Consider the following 26,773-nt stretch of genomic DNA (forward strand, 5'->3'; position numbering starts at 1 on the left):
TATATATATATATATATATATATATATATATAAGTATGAGCATGTAAATTCTCCAGTTTTACAAGCTGTATGTATTTCCAGTTTTAAAACAAGATATTCTGAAGAATATTTCCATTTCATTTCTCATTAAAATCTTTGTTGATTGTTTTTAACTTAGCAAAGTTTTGAATGACTTTCCAAAATCAAACTCAAATTAAACCAGAATAAAGAAACAGACATACAGTAGACAGTTGTTTGTTGATGGCCAAGTTTTGTCTTTTACAGAAATTCCTTCCATCATTCTCAGAAAACGATCAAGAAGAAAAGAAAGATATACTTAGGTTTGTAGTGTGCAAGGCTTCCTTGTTAGGTTATTCAGGTTCTACAGAAGTAGTTAGTACCTCAGTTTAGTGTTTCATTACTTTATCTAGTTGAAGTCCTATAAACTGGAATATTATTTTAGTATTACACAAATTAAAGTAGTTACTACCCCAGTTAACTGTTTCATTACTTTATCTAGTTGAAGTCTTAGAAAGTGATATATTATTTTTAGTATTACACATCCAGTATTACACAAATTATACACCACATGACTAGGCACCAATAAATCAGATTTTTAAATTTTCGTTTTAAAAATATCAGTAACAAATGTGTAAACTATGACACCAAACAGTGATACGTCTATGTAAAATGTATAAAGAATCTAGCAGTGAACGGCAAACTTCACTTTCATCTATTAACGCACACACTTCTGACTGTCTATAAGTTTATCTGCTACTAATAACACACACACGCACACACTTCTGACTGTCTATAAGTTTATCTGCTACTAATAACACACACACACACACTCCTGACTGTCTATAAGTTTATCTGCTACTGATAACACACACACCACACACACTTCTGACTGTCTATAGATTTATCTGCTACTGATAACACACACACACACACTCCTGACTGTCTATAAGTTTATCTGCTACTGATAACACACACACTTCTGACTGTCTATAAGTTTATCTGCTACTGATAACACACACACACTCCTGACTGTCTACAAGTTTATCTGCTACTGATAACACACACACTCCTGACTGTCTACAAGTTTATCTGCTACTGATAACACACACACTCCTGACTGTCTACAAGTTTATCTGCTACTGATAACATGCACATTCCTGACTGTCTACAAGTTTATCTGCTACTGAAAATCCTGCTACTATAGAGTACTAAATTATCTTTACAAAGTAATTGCTTTCCTTGTACATCAAGATTTTGATTTTGAGATTTTTATCTTTTGCTGAAATGCTATTAGTTTCACTTTATTCTTGTGTTTTCTTCTTGTTGTCACAAGAGAAATTTGAGGTGAAGTATTCTTAAAACATTTATTACTATATGATTTTATGATGTTTAACTGTAAGTGAATAGTATATAATTCATAATGTGCATGCCAGTACTTTGTAGGGTCAACAAACTATAAAACTTTTTAAGTACTTCTTATATTTCTGTGATGTTTTGAATTTGTGAAATGCTAGAAGCAGTTATCATCATTTCTGGAAATCAAAAGTGCATCCCGAGTCTCACTTCTAAGCTTGCATCTCTTTCACAACAGTAAGCTAAGTGAGCTTAGCATTTGAGAGGTTATTTTATTTTGAACTCCTTCATCTTGTTGATAAGAACTGAAAACTGTGATCTGTACTATTTTACTTTGATTGTGTTTTTTTTCAAGCTTTAAAAATTGTGATATTTGTCTAGTTTCATGTTTTCAGAGCTAGAAATCTAATGATAAAACTTCATGATCTTGTGTTTGTTGTGTTCACTGTTTGACGTGTGTGTTGTTGTGTTTACTGTTTGACGTGTGTGTTATGCAAGACTGTATACTGTTTGGCATGTGTGTTGTTATGCAAGACAGTGTATACTGTTTGACGTGTGTGTTGTTATGCAAGACAGTGTTCACTGTTTGACGTGTGTGTTGTTATGCAAGACTGTATACTGTTTGGCATGTGTGTTGTTATGCAAGACAGTGTAAACTGTTTGACGTGTATGTTATGCAAACAGTGTATACTGTTTGACGTGTGTTGTCATGCAAGACTGTATACTGTTTGGCATGTGTGTTGTTATGCAAGACAGTGTATACTGTTTGACTGTTTGTGTTGTTATGCAAGACAGTGTATACTGTTTGACATGTGTGTTGTTATGCAAACAGTGTATACTGTGTGTTGTTATGCAAGACAGTGTATACTGTTTGACGTGTGTTGTTATGCAAGACTGTATACTGTTTGACGTGTGTTGTTATGCAAGACTGTATACTGTTTGACGTTTGTGTTGTTATGCAAGACAGTGTATACTGTTTGACATGTGTGTTGTTATGCAAACAGTGTATACTGTTTGACGTGTGTGCTTTTATGCAAGACAGTGTATACTGTTTGACATGTGTATTGTTATGCAAACAGTGTATACTGTCTGACGTGTGTGTTGTTGTGTTTACTGTTTAACGTATGTGTTGTTATGCAAGACAGTGTATACTGTTTGATGTGTGTGTTGTTATGCAAGACTGTATACTGTTTGACTTGTGTGCTGTTATGCTATACTGTTTGATGTATGTGTTGTTGTGTTTACTGTTTAACGTATGTGTTGTTATGCAAGACAGTTTATACTGTTTGATGTGTGTGTTGTTATGCAAGACTGTATACTGTTTGACTTGTGTGCTGTTATGCAAGACAGTGTATGCTGTTTGACGTGTGTGTTGTTATGCAAGACAGTGTATACTGTTTGACGTGTATGTTGTTATGCAAAAAGTGTATACTGTTTGACTTGTGCATCATAGGGTATACTTGTTCTGTGGAACTACCTGCAACCCATTATAGTGCTCGGATGAATGCTTGTTTGAATTTTCTTTTTAATTGAAAAAGTGTGAATGCTTATTCATCAGTGTTCCTAAGTCTTCAGTTTGTTGACATCATGTTATTGTGCTTGTAAGACTGATTTCCTGCTATAATTTCTGTGTCCAAATTATTGAGCTTTTGCTATACAGTTTTCTTTAGAAACTTGTTACTGACTCTGAGCAACTTGTCTCCTGCATTGTTTTATAATGTGGTTTAACATTTTATTGTCCCAGTCATCCATGATGGTTTACCTACAACTGTTAATCGTTTTGCAAGCTACCAGTGGTTCAGCATTATTATCAGTTACAGTTCATGTTTACAGTGAACCTTACAATTAATTTATTATCAGTTACAGTTCATGTTTACAGTGAACCTTACAATTAATTTATTATCAGTTATAGTTCATACTTACAATGAACCTTACAATTAATTTATTATCAGTTGCAGTTCATGCTTACAGTGAACCTTACAATTAATTTATTATCAGTTACAGTTCATACTTACAGTGAACCTTACAATTAATTTATTATCAGTTACAGTTCATACTAACAGTGAACCTTACAATTAATTTATTATCAGTTACAGTTCATGTTTACAGTGAACCTTACAATTAATTTATTATCAGTTACAGTTCATACTTACAGTGAACCTTACAATTAATTTATTATCAGTTACAGTTTATACTTACAGTGAACCTCTCTTGTCCTGGGAGAGGTTATATCTGGAACTGAAGCAAGGCAAGGTTATCTAGCTTTGTTGTACACACACAAACTAGGCATATGGGAATGAAGTTGATTGTAACTTGTATGTTCAGTGCAGTCTTATCTACTTTAAGGAAAAATTTAAGGCACTTATTTTTAATAGAAAGTTTTCAATCCTTTTCTCCATCTGTTTACAAAAATACTTGCTCTGTGTAACTTGTTTCAGAAGTGTCATTAGTTATTATTACTTCTTCTAGTTCTAGTTTGAAGTCATAATAAATAATTTACATTATAGTTTTATACTTTTGTCTTTATTCTAACTGGGGTGAGTGAAAACTTATATTGAATTTATGATATTGAATGATATTGAAAAAGGTTTAGAAGCACTGCATTAGGTGATACAGTATATTAAAATGTCTTGCATAATATATGTATCTGACTATATCCTATATCATGCTGTGGCTTGGTTTTTTACTTAACAAACACTTATTGAGTAAATCCAGTTATTATTATTAGTTTAATGTAGTTGTCTGAATAATGTATAATTTATAAAATGTATATATAGATATATACATAATATACCTCTACTCCATAGGAAACTTTTTGATGGAGAAAACTTCAAGTTTGGTAACCCATTAAGAAAGTTCTTCAAGAAGCTCAATGGTGAGGAATTAGAAGAATAATCTTCAATATTAGAGCTTTTAATCATTTTTTGTCTAATAAAATCAATGATGTATTATTAAGTGTGATAACTAAATTTTAGCTTAAAAAGTGGTTTTTTTACCCCTCTGTGCCCGAGCATCATTTACTGTGCATTTCATAAAGTTTTAGTGACTTACATTCAAAATTTTTATTAAACTACTTTTTGTTTACGTTATACCAATTACTGTAGCATAAAATCATAGCTAATAATCCATATTTTAATAGTATATAAGTTTTAAGTTCTTAATTTTATAAGGCAATATTTTAAGAAATCCTGGATTTTCCCTAGTGGGATAAATGTGACATATTTTCTCTTTATATCTCCTCTTCTCTATCATATTCACCACCTCTCCAATAAGTATGAAATTTAACGTAAATTACTCACTATAAAATCGTCATCGCTTAGACAATTGGTTACAGAGCTATCAAATAAATTGACCAACCTTGTATAGAGTTAGGGTAGAGAAAATAACAGACAAAATATAAAGTTTTACTGAAAACAAACATTTGAAATGTATTTAGGAGGATTTAGAGATTACACAAATGAAATTTGAGATTTTTAAGATGAAGAAAAATATTTTTAATTTTAACATGAAAATCACTTTGCACTAGGACTAGCTAAAAAATATTTCATATATTCACAGACAAATCTTTTTTTAGTTTATTAAAAAGACTTATAATGTTTACTGAAAGTGTATCAAATTTTGTGAAGACATACATACTATATTAAAAAGTAGTAGTATCAAGACTATGAAGACTTTAAATGAGTACAAAGAGTTCATGTGGTCGGTCAAATCATCCAAGCCCACGTTGAGAGAGTAAATAACCAACTTGGATAATTTAGTCTTGATATGTAACTGTTCCTCTGAAGATAATGAAATTGTGAATATTACAACCAAAAAAAAAAACTTATTTGGTATGCAAGAAACAGGCATTTGTTTACATACATTTAGAGGTAGTATTTTATGAGTTGTACTATCAGGAAATTTGACATTCAGTTTCTAGTTATTGTATTTTCTGGTTCTAGATGGTGTAATGGCCCCCGATGTAGCCAAGATGACAGCACTTCTTCGGAAAGCAACATATAGGGAGTACAGATATCAACAACAACAGTATTACTGTCGGCTTTTACAAGAAATTCTCATATCTAGAAAAGTAAGTAGTTTTTCTTTTCATATTTTTCTTCGCTGATTCCTTTTTTTTTTAAACTATTCCTCAAAATATTTCAGCAACGTTAATTAATTTTCAACAGTTTATAGCAGTAGAACATATGCAAATTATCTTGAAAACTTTAAATGCATAGTAATTTTGTGTTTTTGATGTAAACTGATCTGAACTTGGGTATTAAAAGATAAGTGTGGAATATTTAATCAATAAACACACAAAAAATAATATATTATGAACATATTATTTTAGTTTCATTACTTTTTATAATAGTATTTGTTCTTATGAAATATATAAGTGTATGTACTTTGGTTATTTGCATCTTTTTTTTTTGTTATTCTGCAAAGCAATCGGTATAAGAAAAAAATACTAAATGTTAAAGATGGCCTAAAATTTGTATTGATTCCTTTGTTGTTGTTTAGCACAGTTGGCAATTACGGCTGCATTCACAAACCCTAAATTTTAGCATTATTAGCCCACAAGCTTATAAATTAGTCACTGGAGGAGGGGTAAAATTTTGTGTCAAAAATTTACACGAAACTATTAGTCACAAGAGAAAAAATTTTGAGTGTAATTTTGAACGTACTATGTGTACCTACACAGAATGAGGCAAGCTTTTAGTAAATTGTACTAGTCTGTTGGACACAAAAAAATCAGATGTGTTACAATGGTATTTGTACTGAAGATATCAATCTGACTCGGACTGTGACAAGTTGAAATGCAGAGTGAAGGTCACGTGAAGAATAAAAATACTTTTGTCCGCTGTACTGTATGCATTTCCATAACTTCTGGAATGTAGTTTTTGTCAGTATTCCTGTACATTCTATCACAAACTATGTAATGTGGGATGAAATGAATAGTTGATAACTATGTTGAATGGCATTCTTTAAAAGGTTATGGTTTGACCCCTACCCATGAATGGCACTCTTTAAAAGGTTATGGTTTGACCCCTACCCATTAATGGCACTTTTTAAAAGGTTATGGTTTGACCCCTACCCATGAATGGCACTCTTTAAAAGGTTATGGTTTGACCCACACCCATGAATGGCACTTTTTAAAAGGTTGTGGTTTGACCCCCACCCATGAATGGCACTTTTTACAAGGTTGTGTTTTGCCCCTCACCCATGAATGTCACTCTTTAAAAGGTTATGGTTTGACCCCCACCCATGAATGGCACTTTTTAAAAGGTTGTGTTTTGCCCCCACCCATGAATGACACTTTTTAAAAGGTTGTGTTTTGCCACCACCCATGAATGGCACTTTTTTGCAAGGTTGTGTTTTGCACATAGGGATAAAGAAATGATGACATAAAGTTTTCTTCATTTGTTGATATAAGCAAAGCTAGTGAAGTTGCTTTACACCATGGTCTTTACCAGCTTTAGCCTTGTTTTATTAACAAGTGTCATATAGCCTGTTATGCATTGTTCAGTGTATTTACAGAGCTAGCATAATTGTGAGTGATCAATAAGTTTTTTTCTGAAGTATGTGATTATAAATACATTGTTAGACAAATGTATTTACATACTTTATCTACTGTACATTAACATGCAGGTACAGTCCATCAATATCAGTACAGTTGTATGTGGGACTTTAAGCCAGCAAATGGTGGTTGTACTTGATCTTGCAAACAGTAACAGATGAAATTTTTAAGAACAAAATTAGTTGTTGAGTAAAAAATTTCCATTTTGTGAAAATGTGCCAAAAGTAAGGAAAACAGTTAAATATGTAAGTAGAAATTTTTTAGCCACATAAACATCAGAATTTCTCTCTATTTTATATGAAGTTTTTATTTTCTTCATCTTACTAATCCAGAAATTACTTGATGCTGCATCTGTACTGCCACCTCATCAACATGTTAAAATAGAACAGTTCACACCCAAGACAAGAGATCCAACTCTTGAGGATCGAACAAAGTGGAGATACTTCAGTGAACTTCAGTCAGTTCGAGAAGAATGTGGAGAGCTGGATACTTCTTCAGAAGATGAAAACTATCCAGGTACCATTAAATAATTTACTTTAAAAAAGGTTTCATTTTTTGTTATTCATGTCAATAAAATCTTGCAAATAATCACTTATTGACCTTTTTGTTGGCAGTTCAACATTTTCAGTATGATCTGGTATAATAAATAAGTTTACTTATCAGTGCTTACATACTCTAAATATTTAATACCATATTTGCCCGAATATAATGCACACTTTTTTTTTCTCCAAATATCTTCAGAAAAATTGACTGCACATTATATTCGTGCATGTTGGGTTTTATTAGGTATTTTACTAGAAGCTACCAACAAAAGTCATTAAAGCATCATTAAAGGTTTAAAAAAATGTTGCATATCCAATTCAATGGATGAAACAGATGATGACAAGCTGTGGTAATCAAAAGAGGATGAATCGAAGATTCAAGGAAACAAATCCGATGATAACGACAATTCTAGCAATGACAAAGATTTATGTGGAGATGAATGATTAGCTTAGTGTATTACCACGTATAAACTTTTCAGTAAATTCTGTAAAATTAACATGTAAAAATAATTTCAATAAAAGATTTCCAAAAATGTTTAATGCACTGATAGTTGCTTACTGTATTTAGAAATTATTCAATACATTTGGAGTGCATTATATGCGGGCAAATACGGTTCATAAGCTAGATCAGCCTTTAGCTTGTGCAGATGACGAACTTGAAGAGGAAAGGATAACAACAAAGATGGATAATTATGGGATTGAAAAAGAGGAGGTTATTGTCATAGCAGATTCTTTAGTATAACACATGTATAGGATGGTCTGTGGGGTAAATTAGATCATGCTGTTCAGGAACATAGGAGATTCTTTAGTATGACACATGGATAGGATGGTCTGTGGGGTAAATTAGATCATGCTGTTCAGGAACATAGGAGAATCTTTAGTATGACACATGGATAGGATGATCTGTGGGGTAAATTAGGTCATGCTGTTCAGGAACATAGGTGATTCTTTAGTATGACACATGGATAGGATGATCTGTGGGGTAAATTAGATCATGCTGTTCAGGAACATAGGTGAAGTGTATAACTGACAGAGCAAGTTAGATTGTAAAGAATGCTAATGTAGCAGTGATGCAGTATTTATAGTGTACATGGGGCTAATGATGTAGAGAAACATAGGTAAGAGGAACTTATTGTTAATTACAAGGCATTTCGAAGGAAGTGACCATAATAAATTAATTCTGTCAGGAATAATACCAAGACTTAACACTGCACATGAGATCACTAGGGCTGAATATTAGGCTTAGATTAATATGCGAGGAAGAGAATGCTGGCTGGTTGAATATGTGAGGTCAATTCTATGGGAAAAGGGAGCTTTTTTGAATGGATAGTTTAAACTTAATTAGGGGCCTAGTATAGCCTGATGGTTAGGGTGCTCGACTCTAGTCTCCAGGTCACAGGTTTGAATCCCCAACACCAAACATACTTACCCTTTTTAGCCACGGGCGTGTTATAATGTAACAGTCAATCCCACTAGTTGTTGATAAAAGAGTTGGCAGTGAGTGGTTCTAACTATCTGCCTTCCATCTAGTCTATCACTGCCAGTTAAGGATGGCTAGAACAGATAGCCCTTGTGTAGCTTTGCATGAAATTCAAAACAAAACAAACATTTAAATAGGGTAGGGGTGAGCTTGAATCAAGTAGCTATTAACTCAACTCTGAGAGTAACTTTAAACTAGGCAGTAGAGAGGACTAAAACAGTGATGAAAAACTAAGACATAGAGAGGAGTATATTGTGGGAACAAGGTACAATGGTAGTTTTACGCTAAACTAATGTTATTGTAATGCTAGAAGTACAAAAAATAAAATGAATGACTTTAGAGTGCTGGTCACAACAGGATTTTGGTATAATGGGAATAACTTAAAGGGGGAGGAGTGGCATTGTATGTATAATGTGAGTTACAGCCTGTTCAAGTTCACGATATCAAAGCTAATAATACTGAGACTGAATCTATTTGGGTTTCTATTGGTAGTAATAATGGGTTATAGCCTGTTCAAGTTCACGATATCAAAGCTAATAACACTGAAACTGAATCTATTTGGGTTTCTATTGGTAGTAATAAGGGGGTGAAGATTTTTGTTGGAATTTGTTACAGACCACCAGATGAAACTGATAAAATTATTGAGAAACTATAGACTGAAATAGAGAATTCAACTATTAAAGAGATCATAATTGTGGGAGATTTTAATTTTAGGCATATAGATTGGAAAATGTTAAAATCAAGTCATGAAGGAGTCAGGTTTTTAGAAACTGTTCAGGATGGTTTTCTTTGCCAGTTGGTTAGGGTACCTACTAGAAATAGTGGTATTCTAGGTTTATTGTTAACATCTAATAAAGAAATGATTGATAGGTTAGAGATTGTGGAACATCTGGATGCAAGTGACCATTGCTTAATTAGATTTGATGTTTTGCTGCACATTGAGATAAAGGAATATTGAGATTTTGGTTCTGAACTTCAGAAAATCAAATTTTGAAGAGATGAGACAAGAATTGTCTACTGTGAATTGGGCAACTGCATTAGTTGGAGATACTGATAAAATGTGAAAAAATTTTAAAAACAAAGTCTTAAATAGTTAAGTTAGGCATGTTCCTTATAGACAAAAAAGGGTGGCTGCAAATAAAAAACCAGGTTGGCTTACAAAGGTTATAAAAGATAGCACTAAAGAAAAATATTTTAAATATAAAAAGTTTAAATTGACTGCAAGGATGAGAGATTTGGAGGATTGTAGAAGATCATAAGAGTTGGTCAAATAGGAAATTTGAACAACAACAACAACAAAAACATAGGGCAAAAGGTTCGCTGAAAATGTAAAACTTAATAGTAAGGATTTATTCAAATACATTAAGGGTAAGCAAGATGTTAGGATTGGAGTAGGGTCTTTGAGGGATGATACAAGAAGGTTAATATCTGATGATTATGGGATGTCTGGGTTATTAAATTTTGTGATTTACATTCAAAATTTAATTAAACTATCTTTCTTTTCATGGTATACCAATAAATATAGCATAAAGACATAGCTAATACTCCATACCTTAATAGTATATAACTTTAAGTTCTTACTTTTATAAGGTAATATAAAAAAGATCTAGAATGTCCCCTAGTGTGAGAATTTTGACATCTCTAGGCATTCCTTCTTCTCTAATTTATTTACCCCCCTCCAAAAAGGACGAAATTTAACATAAATTACTTATTATAATGTCATAGCCTTCAATGTTATTTGTTTACAGAGCCATGAAATAGACAGCCGGATCCCTCTTACCACACCCGCCTGTCACATCCTCTCTTTCAGAAATTGCCAATAGTTCTCCCTGATGTTAATATTATATTATTTATATTCAGTAGAAAGCCAAGGTTTTCATCTATCATATTACGTATTATATTATGTTGTTTTCTGTAATGAGAATTGTTAATTTCACTTTCAGTTCAAGCTTGATTCCCACAAGAAAGCACATCAAAGAGCTTAGATGAAGTTTTAACAGCTCTTGTCACATGATTAGAAAGCCAGAAAAATTGTGATAGCTATGAGACATTCTCTGTTTTTTGCACATTATTATCCTATGGTTTTTTTTTGCATTACTTAATTTGGAAAAAAATTATTTAGTGTAGTATTACCATTATTATAAAAAAGTAGGGTTAAGTGTCAACAGCAAAAAAAAAAGATCCAGGTAGGTATTTTTTCTTGTTTTTCATGTGTATTTTTTATTTATTATTATACAAGTAACTAGAATGTAAAAATAGGAAACTTTTTATGTTATTTAAGGTGAAATAGATGATAATAATAATAAAATGTTTCAAGAAGTAGGCTCGTGAACAACTTGTGCTTAATATAATTCAATAGTATAATGTGAGCTGTATGTTTGCCAAGTGATTTACAACTTGTAATGGTGCGAATAGTAGTTAGATAGGGTTAAAAAAGCAATAAAATATAAGTATAAATAGATGTATGCTGTTATCAGTTTAAAGCTATTTAGAATAAACAAGTGTTGTCTCATATTACAATTTGATGTCATTATAAAAAGAAAAAATGGTAATTTAGATTTTTCTTTTCATGGTTACAGTTACAAGGTCAGTCAATATGACCAGTCTTGTATAAAGTTAGGGTAGAAAAAAATAACAGATAAAATGTAAAGTTTTATGTGAAAAAGTTTGAAATTTATTTAGGTTTTAGAGATTGCACCAATAAGATTTGTGATTTTTGAAATGAAGTATTTTTTATCTTAACATGAAAATCTTCTTGCACTCGGACTAGTATATAGAAATACTATATATGTATATATATTCACAGAAAATTTTTTAGTAAAAATACTTCATTAAAAAATCTGATCTTTTGTGTACAAAAGACTTGTAATGTTTCCTAAGAGTCTACTAAATTTTGTGAAGATACACAAGGTGTATTGAAAGTTATAGTATGGAAACTATAATGTATACAAAATGGTAGCGAGAGAGTTAAGCACTATACCTCATCCTGACCAGTTTCTAGATGAAAACAAGATGGTCACATTAATTCTAAGAAAACAATGGGAAGTTTAAAGAATGATAAGGCTCCTGGGCCAGATAATATTTACCCAAGGGTTTTGAAAGTGGTTAAGGATTGGATATGTGATGTGAGTCATGTGCTATTATTTTTTTTAAGTCCCTGAATAGTAAGCAGGTATCAGAATATTGGAAGTTGGCTAGTTTTACTTCTATTTTCAGACAAGGTAATAAAAATTGTCCCAGTAACTATAGGCCTATTAATCTTACATCAGTTGTGGAAAGAATTTTTGAAAGTCTGATAAAAGATGCTTTGCAAAGTCATGTAACAAAATTTAAAATTTTGTTAGACAGTCAGCATAGTTTCACTAGGGAAAAATCTTGTCTTACTAATCTTTTAATGCTATTTGAAGAGGTTACTGCTTATTTAGGTGAGGATGCAGATGTGGATTTAGGGTATCTGGATTTCAGAAAGCATTTGATAAGGTTCCACATAAAAGGCTTGTTTAGACAAATTATCTCTGTAGGTGTGGATTATAGGTTGACTCATTGGATAGAAAACTGGCTGGATGGAAGAAAGAGGGTTGTTATAAATGGAGTTCAGTCAAACTGAATTAATGTCTCTAGTGGGGTACCTTTTTGCTCAGTGTTTAGACCCTTGCTCCTTGTGATTTACATCAACGACATAAATTAAGGAATGGTCAAGATATTACTTAAATATGCTGACTAAATTAAAGTTTTGGGTGTTGCTGGCTGTCAGGAAGATGCTGCTGCTTTACAAAAAGACTTGGATAATTTGGTGAGTTTGGCAATTAAATGGCAGATGATTTTTATTACAATAAATGTAAGTTTCATTATTCATCAGAGTAGAAACATAGCACTGTGAAGTGTACATGATTAAAAACAGTGAAATAGTACCTACAGTGTATTTGAAATTGTTCATCAGAGTAGAAACATAGCACTGTGAAGTGTACATGATAAGAAACAGTATTCAAATACACCGTAGTTACTATTTATTGTTCATCAGAGTAGAAACATAGCACTGTGAAGTGTACATGATAAGAAACAGTATTCAAATACACTTGAACAATAAATAGTACCTACTCAGAGTAGAAACATAGCACTGTGAAGTGTACATGATTAGAAACAGTATTCAAATACACTGTAGGTGCTATTCATCTTTGGTAGTAACTAATGAATTCAACTCCTTCCACCAAAAGGTTAACCCCCACATCTTTGGACTACACCTAATAACTTGGCCTGTCTGAACAACAAAGTTAGGTTCATGGTTGTTCCTTGCTTTTGCCATATATTTAATTTCAGTCATTAATTACATTTTGTAATCTAAGCATCACATAAATTGTACTTTTCATCTAAAGTAGCTGTTTTTGGATTCTTTATTAATATACATATTAAAATTTACATAATATCCTTTATCCTTCACACGGTATTGTTTGTATTAAATATGGTCACTGTTGAAGTCACATTGAACACAGAGATTTCTGTTGCTCTTTAGAACACTGTTTAATTGTTTTTTCACTAAATCTTTCACCAGCTGGTAGTGAGCATATTTTCATCTTTACTCAGACATAATTCTTTTAGTTCCTACTGTTGTTTCCTAGTGTTCCTTTGCCACTTTTGGCAGCCAGTTAAAGATAGTGTTTTTGACAATGACATTTCTGCTAGACAGACACTGCTTGTTATAACCCTTTGAAATTTAGTGAGATCCTTCTGTTTACCCATTATCTTAGAGACTAACTGTAATATGACAACATTTTTGCATTTATTGTGTGATCAGTCTGTTTTTTGTGTTTGACAAATGTATTAAGTCTTAATAAGTGCCCAGTTGATGTGTAGATACTTGTACTTATAGCACAGTGGAAGTATTTGACTTTTATGTTTGTGTTTCAGAAGAAAGCCCACTATAGATACATGTAAGTATAGTGCAGTGGAAGTCTTTGACTTTTGTGTTTGTGTTTCAGAAGGAAGTCCACTGTAGATACATGTACTTATAGTACAGTGGAAGTATTTGACTTTTGTGTTTGTGTTTCAGAAGGAAGCCCACTCAAGCTGACAAAAAAACACAAGAAACAACTTCATAACCTGGAAACAGCTCTTAATCCTGACATGCATAGAGTTGTGTCAACCATAGCAACTGGCTCAGGTATCCACAACTCTGGTGAGTTTTGAATCTAGAATTCTGTAAAAGCAACAAGTTTTTAGAAACACATCTAAGAACAGCCAGCTTTATATCAATGCACAAGTTGTAGCATACAAGACAAACAAAAGGTTTTATTAAAAATATGCCTACAATAAATAAATAACTAGGATTTGCACAAGTCCCGAATCACATTTTGTCAAACACAAGTAAGTAAATGGCAAATAAATGTGAAAACCTGGAAGATATATCCTTTTTCTTAGCAGTAAAATAAAGATACAAAATCAACCGTACAAGAAGTAGGCTAAAGAATAAACATGAAGGATATGAAACAGTTATTGTTAATTTTATTTTTAACATCATAGTATCAATTTCTCTTTCATTATATAACTGGTTGTGTCCACTGAAGTTAAAAATTCTGGTTATTAATGTGATGCTTCAAGCTTGTTTTTGCAGCTTTCCTCCCTACTATTCCAGTGATGATAACACCAAAAGAGCTTTTGTTATGTGAAGTTCTGTTCATAATCCAAACTGAGTTCAGTTTAACAGAGACTGATGAAATTGTACTATTTTTTATATTATATAACATAGTACCCACTGAACTAATGAGTTTTCTTCAGAAGGGGTTTTTTCTTTTCTATTAGTTAACTGGAAAATTTGAATAACCATCTGCTGTTGAATGTTCTATAGAGTTAGTAATGATGCAGTAGGTTCTAGTGATAGACATAGCTTTGCAGACTTACAGAAATGAACCAGTTCTTTGTTGTACTTGACATATAGTTCATTCAGGTTGAGAATATTTTGCTCATAGTCTTTCTACCCTGTTTCAGCAGTCCTAACACTTTATTTTTTGGGTGCTTCCTGACATTTCTTTTGTAAAATCACAGAATACCTTCCCTTGCTTTGCACTCAGCCTGTTTTCTATTATCTCTGATAATCCAAGTAACCCAGATTGTGCTGCACATGATAGTTTGATACACCAATTTCTTTGAATTCCAAATGGAAAGAGCTTGAATCATTAGCTTCTCTGTACAAGAGCATGCACACAAATGGAATTTCTTCTTTAACATTCTTTTTACTTTTTCAACTTTTTCTGAGATTCCAACAAAATCTGATGCTCAACAGTATCAGTTTCCATTAGGGTTTCAAATGGTAGTTGTCTTCTCAATTTACTGCTGTTGTTTCAAGTTTAAGTTGTGCCTTTGCAGCAGCTTGCAATTTGGTCAGTTCTTCTGGAAAGTAAGGAATTATTAGTGTATGTTGTTAGATAGGCATTACTGGTTGAAGAATGGTGTCAAACAATGTGTTTTTGTATTACTTTACTTAATGTTTTTCACAGGTCTTTTCTGTTACACATTTGAAAACTTTCATTAATTTACTCATCTCTAAAGACAATATAGAATGGGAATATATCTTCAGGTATGTTATAAAAGAATTTTTTTCTGATTATTGAAAAAAAAGCTTGCTTCATTATATTGTTTCTTCATAAACAGGATGTAGGTAGTACACCAGGGTTATATATCACAATAATCAGTCAAGAGATTTTGACTTGTACTTGCTTGGCCAGGTTTCTGTATCACCACTGTGTAAAGTGTGTGTAAATAGATGGTGCAAGGGTTTGTACAGGTTGGTATTAGCTACGTGTTAATCTGTTTTGATCCCAATGAGACTGACTACTGACATAAGTAACTTTGGATTGTAGGGTAATGCACTACAACACTAACAAAAATTTGGTATTAATACAGTCCAGTTGGACTTTTGTGGAGTGATGTTGTGATTAATCCTGCTTTAGCAGCCAGAGCTTTGATTGTATTGTAGTAAGTGTTAAAGAAAGATACCAACATCTTTTTTATGTGAATAAAGGTTTTATTCTTTGTTTACACTTGTGCTTTTGTTTCTACAAACACAAATCTCCATACTGTGGACTTTTGATAGCCTGTTGGTAATAGTTTTACCTATGATTGCAACACCTTTGGCAATCCCAACATGTCATAAACAACAGTGTGTATAATATCACTGTGATTAGAAACTGCAGTGCCAGGTAACATAGTTCATAAGGAACACTCAAGCCAGGTTGATCCAGTCTGTGGACTTAGTATTGCATTCTGTACAGAGTTTCACTTCTGGAATTGCATTGGAAGCAACATCTTTGATTTTGTTGTGGACAGTGAGATCAGTTATTTCAACTGACAGTGTGTGGAATTGTGTCATCTTCTTTCCTTTTCTTTTTTGGACCAAACACCTCTTATCACAGATTAAAGTCACCTGTCTTCATCACTGACAACTTTTAGGCTTAACTTACTTTTGAACATCTTCCTATTGCACAGGCTACTAGAAACCCTAGAAGTACAGTTTTTCATTGTTGGAACTGGTAATTGAGAATTGAGCAGCAAATGCAAATTAATAATTTTTTTCAGTCAAATTTAAGTAAAAATGTACACTCTAGAGCTAAACAAATTCTCAGGATAATGTATCTCTGAGAAAGATGCCTCCCAAATAGTTAAAGAGCAACACTAACAAAGTTAGCTATGATCAACTAGTCTGTTCTACCATTTGGAATCAGTAATGAGTCTAAATCTGAGTCTATTTGGTTACCTATAGAGGAAGTGACAGTTTTTTTGTAACTAGCTCAGATAAGGTTTTCTGAGGGTGCAATTCATTAAATTATTTGCATTTCTAAATAAGGGCATATTTGAAATCCAGGACCTTGTTTAGCATTTTACCATACTGTATTAGACAGAAATGAAGACTTCCCTCAACCATCTCATGAGTATTATTATCAGGCTAGAAAGATTAGGTTTTTTTTGTTGTTGTTGCAGTATTATTATCAGGCTAGAAAGGTTAGGGTTTTTGTTGTTGTTGTTGTTTTTGCTTGGCCTAACAAAGAACATTTACATTCTTATAATTTTGTACAGAAGAAGCAGAGACATTAACCATATCATGAAAATAATTTTCAAGTTTCTACTTTAAAAGGTCAGAGATTTGGTTAAAGGTTAACATTGCAACTCTGTACCATTTTTAAGGTCCTCATGTAACAAGTTGTTTTCACAAATATTGATTTTTCTCTAAACTTTCAGCCCCAAGACCTGATTAGGCTAAAGATCATTATTATGTTTTTGTCTGGAAGAACACTGTAACAAGTTTCATGTAGTAGTATTTTAAATCCAACATGGGTGATTTGTCCTGGAAATATCCTGGTATCTGCTGATTAGCAACTCTCTCCAGAGATATAGCTTTGTGTGTGATGGATCAAATCTTTGTGTGTAAACTTGAAATTATAAATTTCCTAGATTTTTACAAATAAACGTTACTACCTAGTTTACTTTCAAATGTGTATGTATTGGTTATAAATGCCTTGAAAAGATTTGTTTTAGGAAAGTTCCAAATTTATATTTTTAATTTGTTCATCTCCAACACATCTATTTGCAATACACATCAAAAGAATAGTTTTATTATTTTATTTCAAAAATAACTGTAATGTTTTTCAAAATAAGAATTGAGTATTGAGTGAATAATTCTGATTGTAAGTAGTAAGTGTACACAAGAACTGAATGTTTAAACCCACTTATTAATCAATTATTGAATTTTGTTAAACAAACCTAAAAAGCATAAAAAGAAAATAAAGTATTTTGCAACCAGTAATGATGAATAATAATAATAATTATCTTTAGCAGAATGGTATTCTTTACTAATACATATATATCTGATTTAAAAAATATGCATTTTTAGGTTCTGGCAGATTCATTTGCCGTTCCCTAGCAACATGTGAAATGACTGAAGAAAGATACAGAGAGATGCTTCTCAAGCATAAGAGAAGAAAAATGGACAAAGAAGTAAGTCGTTTAAAAATATTTCCTAGGAAATTAAACAAAATATTTTCAATTCTTTTGTCATAAGGTTTTATCCCTAAGTAGATACATGGTATCTAGTTTGGATATTTGATGTCAATTAAAACTTTTTATTACTAATTAAAGTCCTCTTGTATGATAATTAGCTAGTCACTAATGTTTATGGACACTTTTCTTGAAAGAATCAGGCTTATTATTGTTTAATTAATGGCTATACCTCCTAAGTAACTTTCATTGATGCTGTTTCGGTTGGCCATACGTTTTATGTATTTGTTAAAATTACAAGGCATATTTAAGTTATGCACATTTGTTGTGACTTTTCATCATTATTTTTTCTTTCTTCCTTTTATATTTGAAAAAACAACCAAAAATATACACAAGGTGTTGACTGTGAAATGGGTGGCAACACTGCCTATTAGAGAAACACTTGTAAAAATATTTTGGTGACTATACAAAGACAACACAAGACTAATAAAATCACAGAATTCAGCTATTCCAGAATGTATTTTGGCAACTGGGACAAAGCTAGAATCTTCAACTCAAGACAGATTTTGGAAAACAACAAAAATAAAGGAACCTTGCTACATCAATACAACAAAACCTTTATTGAACAGAGACTCGGCCTAGAAATCAGCAAAATAAAGGAATCTTGCTACATCAATACAACAAAACCTTTATTGAACAGAGACTCGGCCTAGAAATCAGCAACTTATGACTACCATTGGTTGAATCCACACTCAGTCCATCCACCAATCAGGACCAGGAACAAACAACCAATCAAAACACATCCATCTAAATCCACATGGGTACTATATAAGGCCTGAAGTACCTAACACAAACTAACCTAAATACGAAAGGCAGAAGACTTGGGAAACATTTTTCTTTACACTTGATTGTAGATTGTAGAGTGACCAATATATTTTATACAACTGTTTCTCTAATAGGCTGTTACAACCCATTTCACAGTTAACTCACTATGAATACTCTGCCTAAACTATCCATCAAAGTGTACATAGGGTGGCTTTTGTAAATATAGATGGATATAAAATTTATTGTTCTAATATCATGAATAACTTATTTAAGGTTTAAGTATTCTAGTTTTCTAACATTTGATTATATATACACACCATATTCTATTATTCATCATTTACTATAATTAGTTTTTTATGTAATTCAGTTTTACTTGTATAGAATGTTCTAACAATCATGTAAAGGATACTGAGTGGTTTATATTGCTAGACTTTATATGTTATTTGTTTAAGTGAAAGCATATTCACGTAACTCGTAACTGTGTTGTTGTATCACAAGCTAGGACAGCTAAACCTTGAAACAAAAGGTAGATCAATAAAATTAAAGTTTCTGATTACAGAATAAGTTTATTTGTTAATTCTAATGGAAAGCATTGTTTTTTTTATTTTTTAATAGTTAACTGTTTGTTTAGCATGTTGCTTTTTTCCTTTAGATCATTATGGTGGAAATTAGCTTTCTTTTCATGTCTTTTAAAGGTTTAGACATTACAAACCAAATTAAAAAAAGATCATTAAAAATTAGATTGGTAAATCTAATTGCAAAAATATGAATGAGTCTATTAGATCACAAATATAAAGGAGTTGAGTAATGTTAACAAATAATAAGTTTTGTGATGTATTTCAGTAAATATGTAAAACATAGCTAGTACATCATTGAACGTTTAGATCACAAATAATTTCCTATTATAAATACTACTTTGATAAATATAAAGGAGTTGAGTACTGTTAACAAATAACAAGTTTTGTGATGTATTTCAGTAAATATCTAAAACAAAGCTAGTACATCATTGAACATTAACAGACATAAAAAGAAATAATGAAATCTAGAAATTACCATAGTAGAATAACCACATGAATTAATTAGTTAGATGTTTTAAGTACAAACATAGCTTCATTGTTTTTAATATTTGTAGAAATTTTATTGAAAGACTAGAACACCTCATTCTCCAATGTTGTTGATAATTTTACTCATATGTATTGCTGTAATAGTTTTTTCATCATAAAATCATGATAGTAGATGCTTAGATGACCATCGTTTGTAACTTGATGATGCTACATTTCATTAAATTGTAAAAACTTTTACACTTATAAACCTTTAGATGGCAGCACCCTCTATGTTAGTGGAGAAGCATTAATATTAAATTTTGTCACAGAGAGAAATGTAAATGGGTGCTTAAGGTATTTTAAAGCTACTTAAATCATTTGTAAAATGATAAGAAAAAGGTCTGAAATATAAAAAAATATTAAAGCATCCCTTTCTTGAGAACACTTATTTTTAAGTTTCGTAGTGAAAAGTGAGGGGTGGAATTCTCCAAAACTAGTATAAGCAAATGACACATGTTGATCAAAATATAGATTGAACTGGACCTCCCATGAACTTAGACTTCGATATTAAACACTTTTCAGAATACTAAGTTTATTTATTATATCTGCTATTATGTTGCTATATAATGTGAAGAACTGAATAGTGGCCAATGACACTTTTCCTTCACTTCACCTATCCAGTATGTAGGTTTTTTTTCATAGTGACTACAAAGCACATTCACACCAACAATATGTTTGATGTGTTTCTTTGTTTTATTTAGAAACATCCAGAGTTAGATGTTAGTAACATCAGTTTAGAAGGATTGATAGCAAGAACAAATATGACTCGTCGTCCAACGCCTAAACCACGTAAGTTATATTTTATAATAGCATGATAGTGAGAATTTACTGCAATTAAGTTTTATAAAAAAAATCATATCTAAATGTAGTTTAACATTTAGTCTAGAGTTTATAATTAATTAAATAAAACTGTGATGCTTTTAAGTTATTTGCTTAACATTTTGATAAAATTGCTCAATCAGTAAAAGGAGTAATAGGAACTTATTATTTTATTAAACAAGTACCATGGACATTCTATTATTTCTTATCTATCTTGTCAGAGATTTTATTGGACAACTGGTTTAATTGCCCAACAAAGTCTCCAAAAACTCGCAATAAAAAAAAACAAATTTAACATAGTAATTTATTTGATCAGATATAAATACATATGATATGAGTCTTTAAACAACAGAAACAAACATGGTATTGATTCATATTCTACTGTACACAATACAATATCATAGAAGAAGTTATTTCGTTATCTTCTGTGCCATTCCTTATAGTAATGTGACATTTCCAGGATAGATTTCCTTACAAGTATCAAATACTTAAATCTCTTATTGACAGTGGATTATCTCAGGTAATTAGGAGTTTCCTAATGCGCGCGTGTGTGTGTGAAATAACGAGACTGGACAAATTTAGTAAAAGTGAACATAATTGTTATTACATTCTTGTGCTGACAGAATAACAGTTGAATCCACACTTGGGATTGTTCAAATTGGCTTCACATAAGCAGAAAATAATTATTTCTTAATTCTTACTCGGAGCCTAAAGACGAAAGGCGGAAGACTTTCGAAACGTCGTCCTCAACATTTCTAAGTTTTTACAACAGGCAGTTACTGTCCATTTGATACTTAGATTCATTATGAATACTCTGCCTAAACAACCTATTAAAAACCTATCAAGATTTTGTTTCAATTTTAAATTTACTGTCGAAGAGTATACTTGAACAGACATGTTTATAAAACTTGTCTAAACTATTACTCAGTTACTGTGTAGAAAATACAACAAAAGAAGGGCTAAAAATGTTTCCAAAATTACAGTTGAGCAACATGTTAAGAAGAGAAGCAAGAACAGTGAAATATTAGAAAAAAAATCCAAAACACCTCGTTCTACTACCAGTGAATCTCAGGCTTTAGATAGTGCTGCTGGAAACAGCCAGGAGCCGATACCACAACCACCGGTTGTTACAGAGGCAAGTAACATTAAAGTGGAGAATAAAATTGCACCCGAGCAAGCAGAGGATGACGAAGATATGGATGTAGATATTGGAAGTGATGGGGAGGCACCTTTTGTTTTTCCTGCAAGGTAATAAACAATTGAGCATTCATTTGGTTAAATGTTAGCTTGAATTAAATGACCCATTATGCCATGCCCTGGGGTATCCCATAAACGGTACTCCCTGGAGCGTGTCGTTAGTTTTCCTTGGCACTCAAGGAACAATAGTTGCCAAATCCAAGGCACTCGGGAGAAAATCCTTGGTAATCACAAATGAAATAAATAACAACAATTGATGAAGAAGCATGATTGAATTTTAACGAAAGCTAACTATATTTATAAGGATCGTGATCTTTATTATCAATACTTTTGTTTAAACATGTAGAAGTTCCCACTTTCATTCATAAAGATCATGATTACAAGTTTCATGTTGATCATGATTTGTTTTTAATTTATAATGTTTATTTAAATGATCAGGAAGTCTTATTTTGTTATTAATGATTGAAATTGTTATTTATAACATAAGAAATATTTGTAATGGAAGCATTCTATAAATGTTTTTAATGGCTTAGATGATGACATTTGTTATAACGAAACATTAATAAAAATTTTAGAAGATAAAAGGATTACAAGTTTTCTGTTAAAAATTCAAGTGAAACTTACTTTCTTATTGATCTGTGTATTTTGATGGTTTTAATGTTAGATTCACATGTATACTTTGAAATTACCCGTATATTATAAAGTATGAAACGTCTTGATATTTATCTACCCAACTATTCTTGTAAGACAATATATAGCAAGTATGTCATAATTTTAGATCATGCTAAATAAAACATGACTCCTGTTATGTTCCCACTTGTCTTGAAAATTGTTTGTAGAGAAAAGTAGAAATATCAAATCATGTTTAAATGTTAATAATATAATACTAGCAAACAACATCTGACATAGATTTTTTTTATAGAATGTTTAGTACAGTGATATCCTGGAAAAACAGGATATCAGTGTTCAATTTATGGTGAACTTGTATAAAGTTAACTGGTTTTATTAGAACAGTGAATAGTTATCCAGTTAAGATGCCAATGATTTTGTGAGTATTTTTGATTATAATGTATCCTTAACCTAGTAATTATGTGTGGTCACTTGTAATGGTAACTCGAATTAGAAAAGTACATGCAACGGACAAGTTTAAAGAAAGTTTTCATTTTGTGTTACTTAGTCAGTTTATTCTTTTAAAGCTCCTGTTCTAACTTGTTGAACTAGCCAGTACAACCTGTTGTTGTTTTTTCAGAGCATCCACCCCTGAACAAGAAGGAAATCTACCAGTTTCTTTTTTTTCACTCTTAAGAGATTTGTTTCTCTCAACACCAGAGATGAAGATGTCAGCTGTGAAGGTTGGTTCAAACTCTTTCTATTTTAAACATTACAGAAAGGTCTAGAGGAATATGTTTCACTGTGACTAGCTAGCCTTGTAAATCTCCAGTCATCAAGTGGAGTCATAGTTTAATTGTTTCACTGTTACTAGCTAGCCTTGTAAATCTCCAGTCATCAAGTGGAGTCATAGTTTAATGTTTCATTATGGCTGGCTAGTCTTGACAATATCCAGTCATCAAGAGGGGGTCAGAGTGTAATGCTTCATTGTGACTGGCTAGCCTTGACAATATCCACTCATGAAGTGGAGTCGTAGACTAATGTTTGATTGTGACTAGCTTTCCTTGACAATATCCACTTATTAAGTGGAGTCATAGACTAATGTTTCACTGTTACTGGCTAGTCTTGACAATCTCCAGTCATCAAGTGGAGTCGTAGACTAATGTTTGATTGTGACTAGCTTTCCTTGACAATATCCACTTATTAAGTGGAGTCATAGACTAATGTTTCACTGTTACTGGCTAGCCTTGACAATATCCAGTCATCAAGAGGGGGTCAGAGTGTAATGCTTCATTGTGACTGGCTAGCCTTGATAATATCCAGTTATCAAGAGGGGTCAGAGTGTAATGCTTCATTGTGACTGGCTAACCTTGACAATATCCACTTATCAAGTGGAGTCATAGACTAATGTTCCACTGTTACTGGCTAACCTTGACAATATCCACTTATCAAGTGGAGTCATAGACTAATGTTTCACTGTTACTGGCTAGCCTTGACAATCTCCAGTCATCAAGTGTAGTCATAGACTAATGTTTCACTGTGACTAGTTTGCCTCCAACTATAGGTGCTCTGTACTTAAGATAAGCTAAATTTGTCACATAATTTATTTAAAAGAAATTTTCTCAGCACTTACCAGAAAATTTATTTTAAGAATTTTGTAAAATATGGTAATAATGAAATACCTAAAAAATAATAATTAGTTTATTTTGAACTCTTGAAATAACGTACCAGTGAAACTCCATCAATTTTTAAACAGTTTTATAATTTGTTATGCCCCAAATTGGTTGTGGCTCGATAAATTTCTTGGTTACAGGATTCCTAGTAATGTATGAATCTCACAGACATAGGAAAAAGAAATTTAACAATCTATATTGTAGTTAATAGTTAAACCAGTGTTGAGATCTTCTGTGTAATGAGTAACTTCTCCAGATCAAGTAAGTTCTTTACACTGAATGTTATAACAGGAACAACATAAAACTACTTAGTATTATGCTACAATGTATATGTGAACCTCAGTGTAATTAATACTAGAAAAAGGTTTGTCATATGAGGGTTAATAAAATATGAAGTTCTTAATTATCAAAGTCTCGTACTTCATTTATTCAAAAGCAGGATGTAAAGATTTTTTTTAAATAATTTCTGTATTGATGGTTACTTTATTATATAGAATTTACTCTTTAAGTTTTACATACAGTATTATTCACTGGAATAGGAAACAAGAGTATAAACCATTGAGATTTTGTGTTTCATTTATTATTAACCTCATATTTTGTTTAAAAGAAACAGTAAGATTGAGTGAAAAAAGTAATTTTTATGTAAAATATATGATTCTGAACTTTTTATTACTTGCGTATTCTGCTGGGTAATGTTGGCTTTCATTTTTGTAGCTTGAAGAACGAGTAAGAATGTGGTTAGAAAGTCCTGTTGTTGTTGGCTGTGACTGGCTAGGAGGTCATGATAACTGGACAGAACTGGTTAGCTCAGCACTGAAGTACTTAGCTGGAGATCTAATAGGTAAGTTTAAAGTTTTGCAGTCAGTGTTTCTGATTTGATATATTATCATAAAGTAGTGTTCTCATAGGTCCTTAATACTGGGAATAATATACAGATTTATAACTTTCTTCCTGGGATTGGAAAGCCCTAAGCTTTATTTCAATGGTGTAAAACTGAGAAAAAATAAAAATTGTGGAAGCTACAAACAAATAATGGACAAATAAGAAGTGATATTTTAAATGTGTATTGGTTGGTCACTTGACCTCAACAAATTTTCTTTACCCACAGTTGAATTGGTGAGTAAACATGTAAATAATTGGTTTATTTCATGTACAAAAATTAAATTAATCTTTAATAGTAAAATTGAAACAAAAACTGTAGTTCGTATGGTATAGTTTTCAAAAATTATTGTCAGATTTAATCATCCTTGTAATATGACTTTTTTTCCTGAATTTCTATACTTGTTTTACTTGAATATTTGTTCTTTATTTTGACTGTATTTTATTGTGGTTTATATAAAACGATTTGGTAGGTTTTATTCTACTTCTTGCCATAGCAAATATAAAAATGGAAATGTATCGAGCACTGGCAAACTTGTTCTAGAACCTGTTGGATAAAGCCTCGGCAAACATTTTGTACCTGATAGTTCACAGTTTTCTTCACCTTGTAACTACCAAGGATACTATTTACCATTAATCTTAGTCTCACAGTCCTTTGACTCATTAACATAAAGACCCTTTTAGTGACATTGGCCAGAAATTGGTCAGTGTCTGGTAGGTTCAAACCTTTGACCAGTAGTTAACCTTCCTCCCGGTCATTCTGATTGTGACCTGATCTTTAATTGTTTTGAAACTACTGTTTTATATTTTATTGATTTTTAAAACACTGTATTGACTTACTTCCTGTTTGGTAATAGTGATTATGTTGGTAGTACACGTGTAACATAGTACCTTTCATGCATAATGATTATGTTGATAGCACACATGTAACATAGTACCTTTCGTACATAATTATTATGTTGGTAGTACACGTGTAACATAATACCTTTCATATATAATGATTATGTTGATACTACACATGTAACATAATACCTTTCATGCATAATGATTATGTTGATAGCACACATGTAACATAGTACCTTTCGTACATAATTATTATGTTGATAGCACATGTGTAACATAGTACCTTTCATACATAATGATTATGTTGATACTACACACATGTAACATAATACCTTTCATGCATAATGATTATGTTGATAACACACATGTAACATAGTACCTTTCACACATAATGATTATGTTGGTAGTACACGTGTAACATAATACCTTTCATGCATAATGATTATGTTGATAACACACATGTAACATAATACCTTTCATGCATAATGATTATGTTGATAACACACATGTAACATAGTACCTTTCACACATAATTATTATGTTGATAGCACATGTGTAACATAGTACCTTTCGTACATAATTTTTATGTTGATACTACACATGTAACATACTAACTTTCATGCATAATGATTATTTTGGCTAGCACACAATGTAACAGTACCTTTCATGCATAATGATTATGTTGGATAGCACACATGTAACATAGTACCTTTCATGCATAATTATTATGTTGATAGCACATGTGTAACATAGTACCTTTCGTACATAATTTTTATGTTGATACTACACATGTAACATACTAACTTTCATACATAATTAAGGATGGTCTCGTGAAATGACAAACCAAAAAAAAATAGTTATTAAAGACATGCTAAGTTGATGAAATGATCATGCAAATTTTCAAATAA

At 31.8% G+C, this 26,773-nt stretch overlaps 1 protein-coding gene across 1 annotated transcript in view; it reads left to right on the forward strand.

The window, feature by feature from the left end:
• LOC106468533 (nuclear factor related to kappa-B-binding protein-like) overlaps positions 1-26,773 on the forward strand; it is a gene marked incomplete at its 3' end in the record, with an annotated part of 50,715 nt that overhangs the window by 10,231 nt on the left and 13,711 nt on the right. The window contains exons 4-13 of the mRNA XM_013928965.2: positions 265-320; positions 4,161-4,228; positions 5,295-5,422; positions 7,243-7,426; positions 13,980-14,105; positions 17,814-17,917; positions 20,547-20,634; positions 21,648-21,912; positions 23,111-23,213; positions 24,858-24,984. Coding sequence (XP_013784419.1) covers positions 265-320; positions 4,161-4,228; positions 5,295-5,422; positions 7,243-7,426; positions 13,980-14,105; positions 17,814-17,917; positions 20,547-20,634; positions 21,648-21,912; positions 23,111-23,213; positions 24,858-24,984 — 1,249 coding nt within the window. The remainder of the gene's footprint in view (positions 1-264; positions 321-4,160; positions 4,229-5,294; positions 5,423-7,242; positions 7,427-13,979; positions 14,106-17,813; positions 17,918-20,546; positions 20,635-21,647; positions 21,913-23,110; positions 23,214-24,857; positions 24,985-26,773) is intronic.

This window comes from Limulus polyphemus, unplaced genomic scaffold (genome assembly GCF_000517525.1).
Source record: "Limulus polyphemus unplaced genomic scaffold, Limulus_polyphemus-2.1.2 Scaffold3045, whole genome shotgun sequence".
NCBI lineage: Eukaryota > Metazoa > Arthropoda > Merostomata > Xiphosura > Limulidae > Limulus > Limulus polyphemus.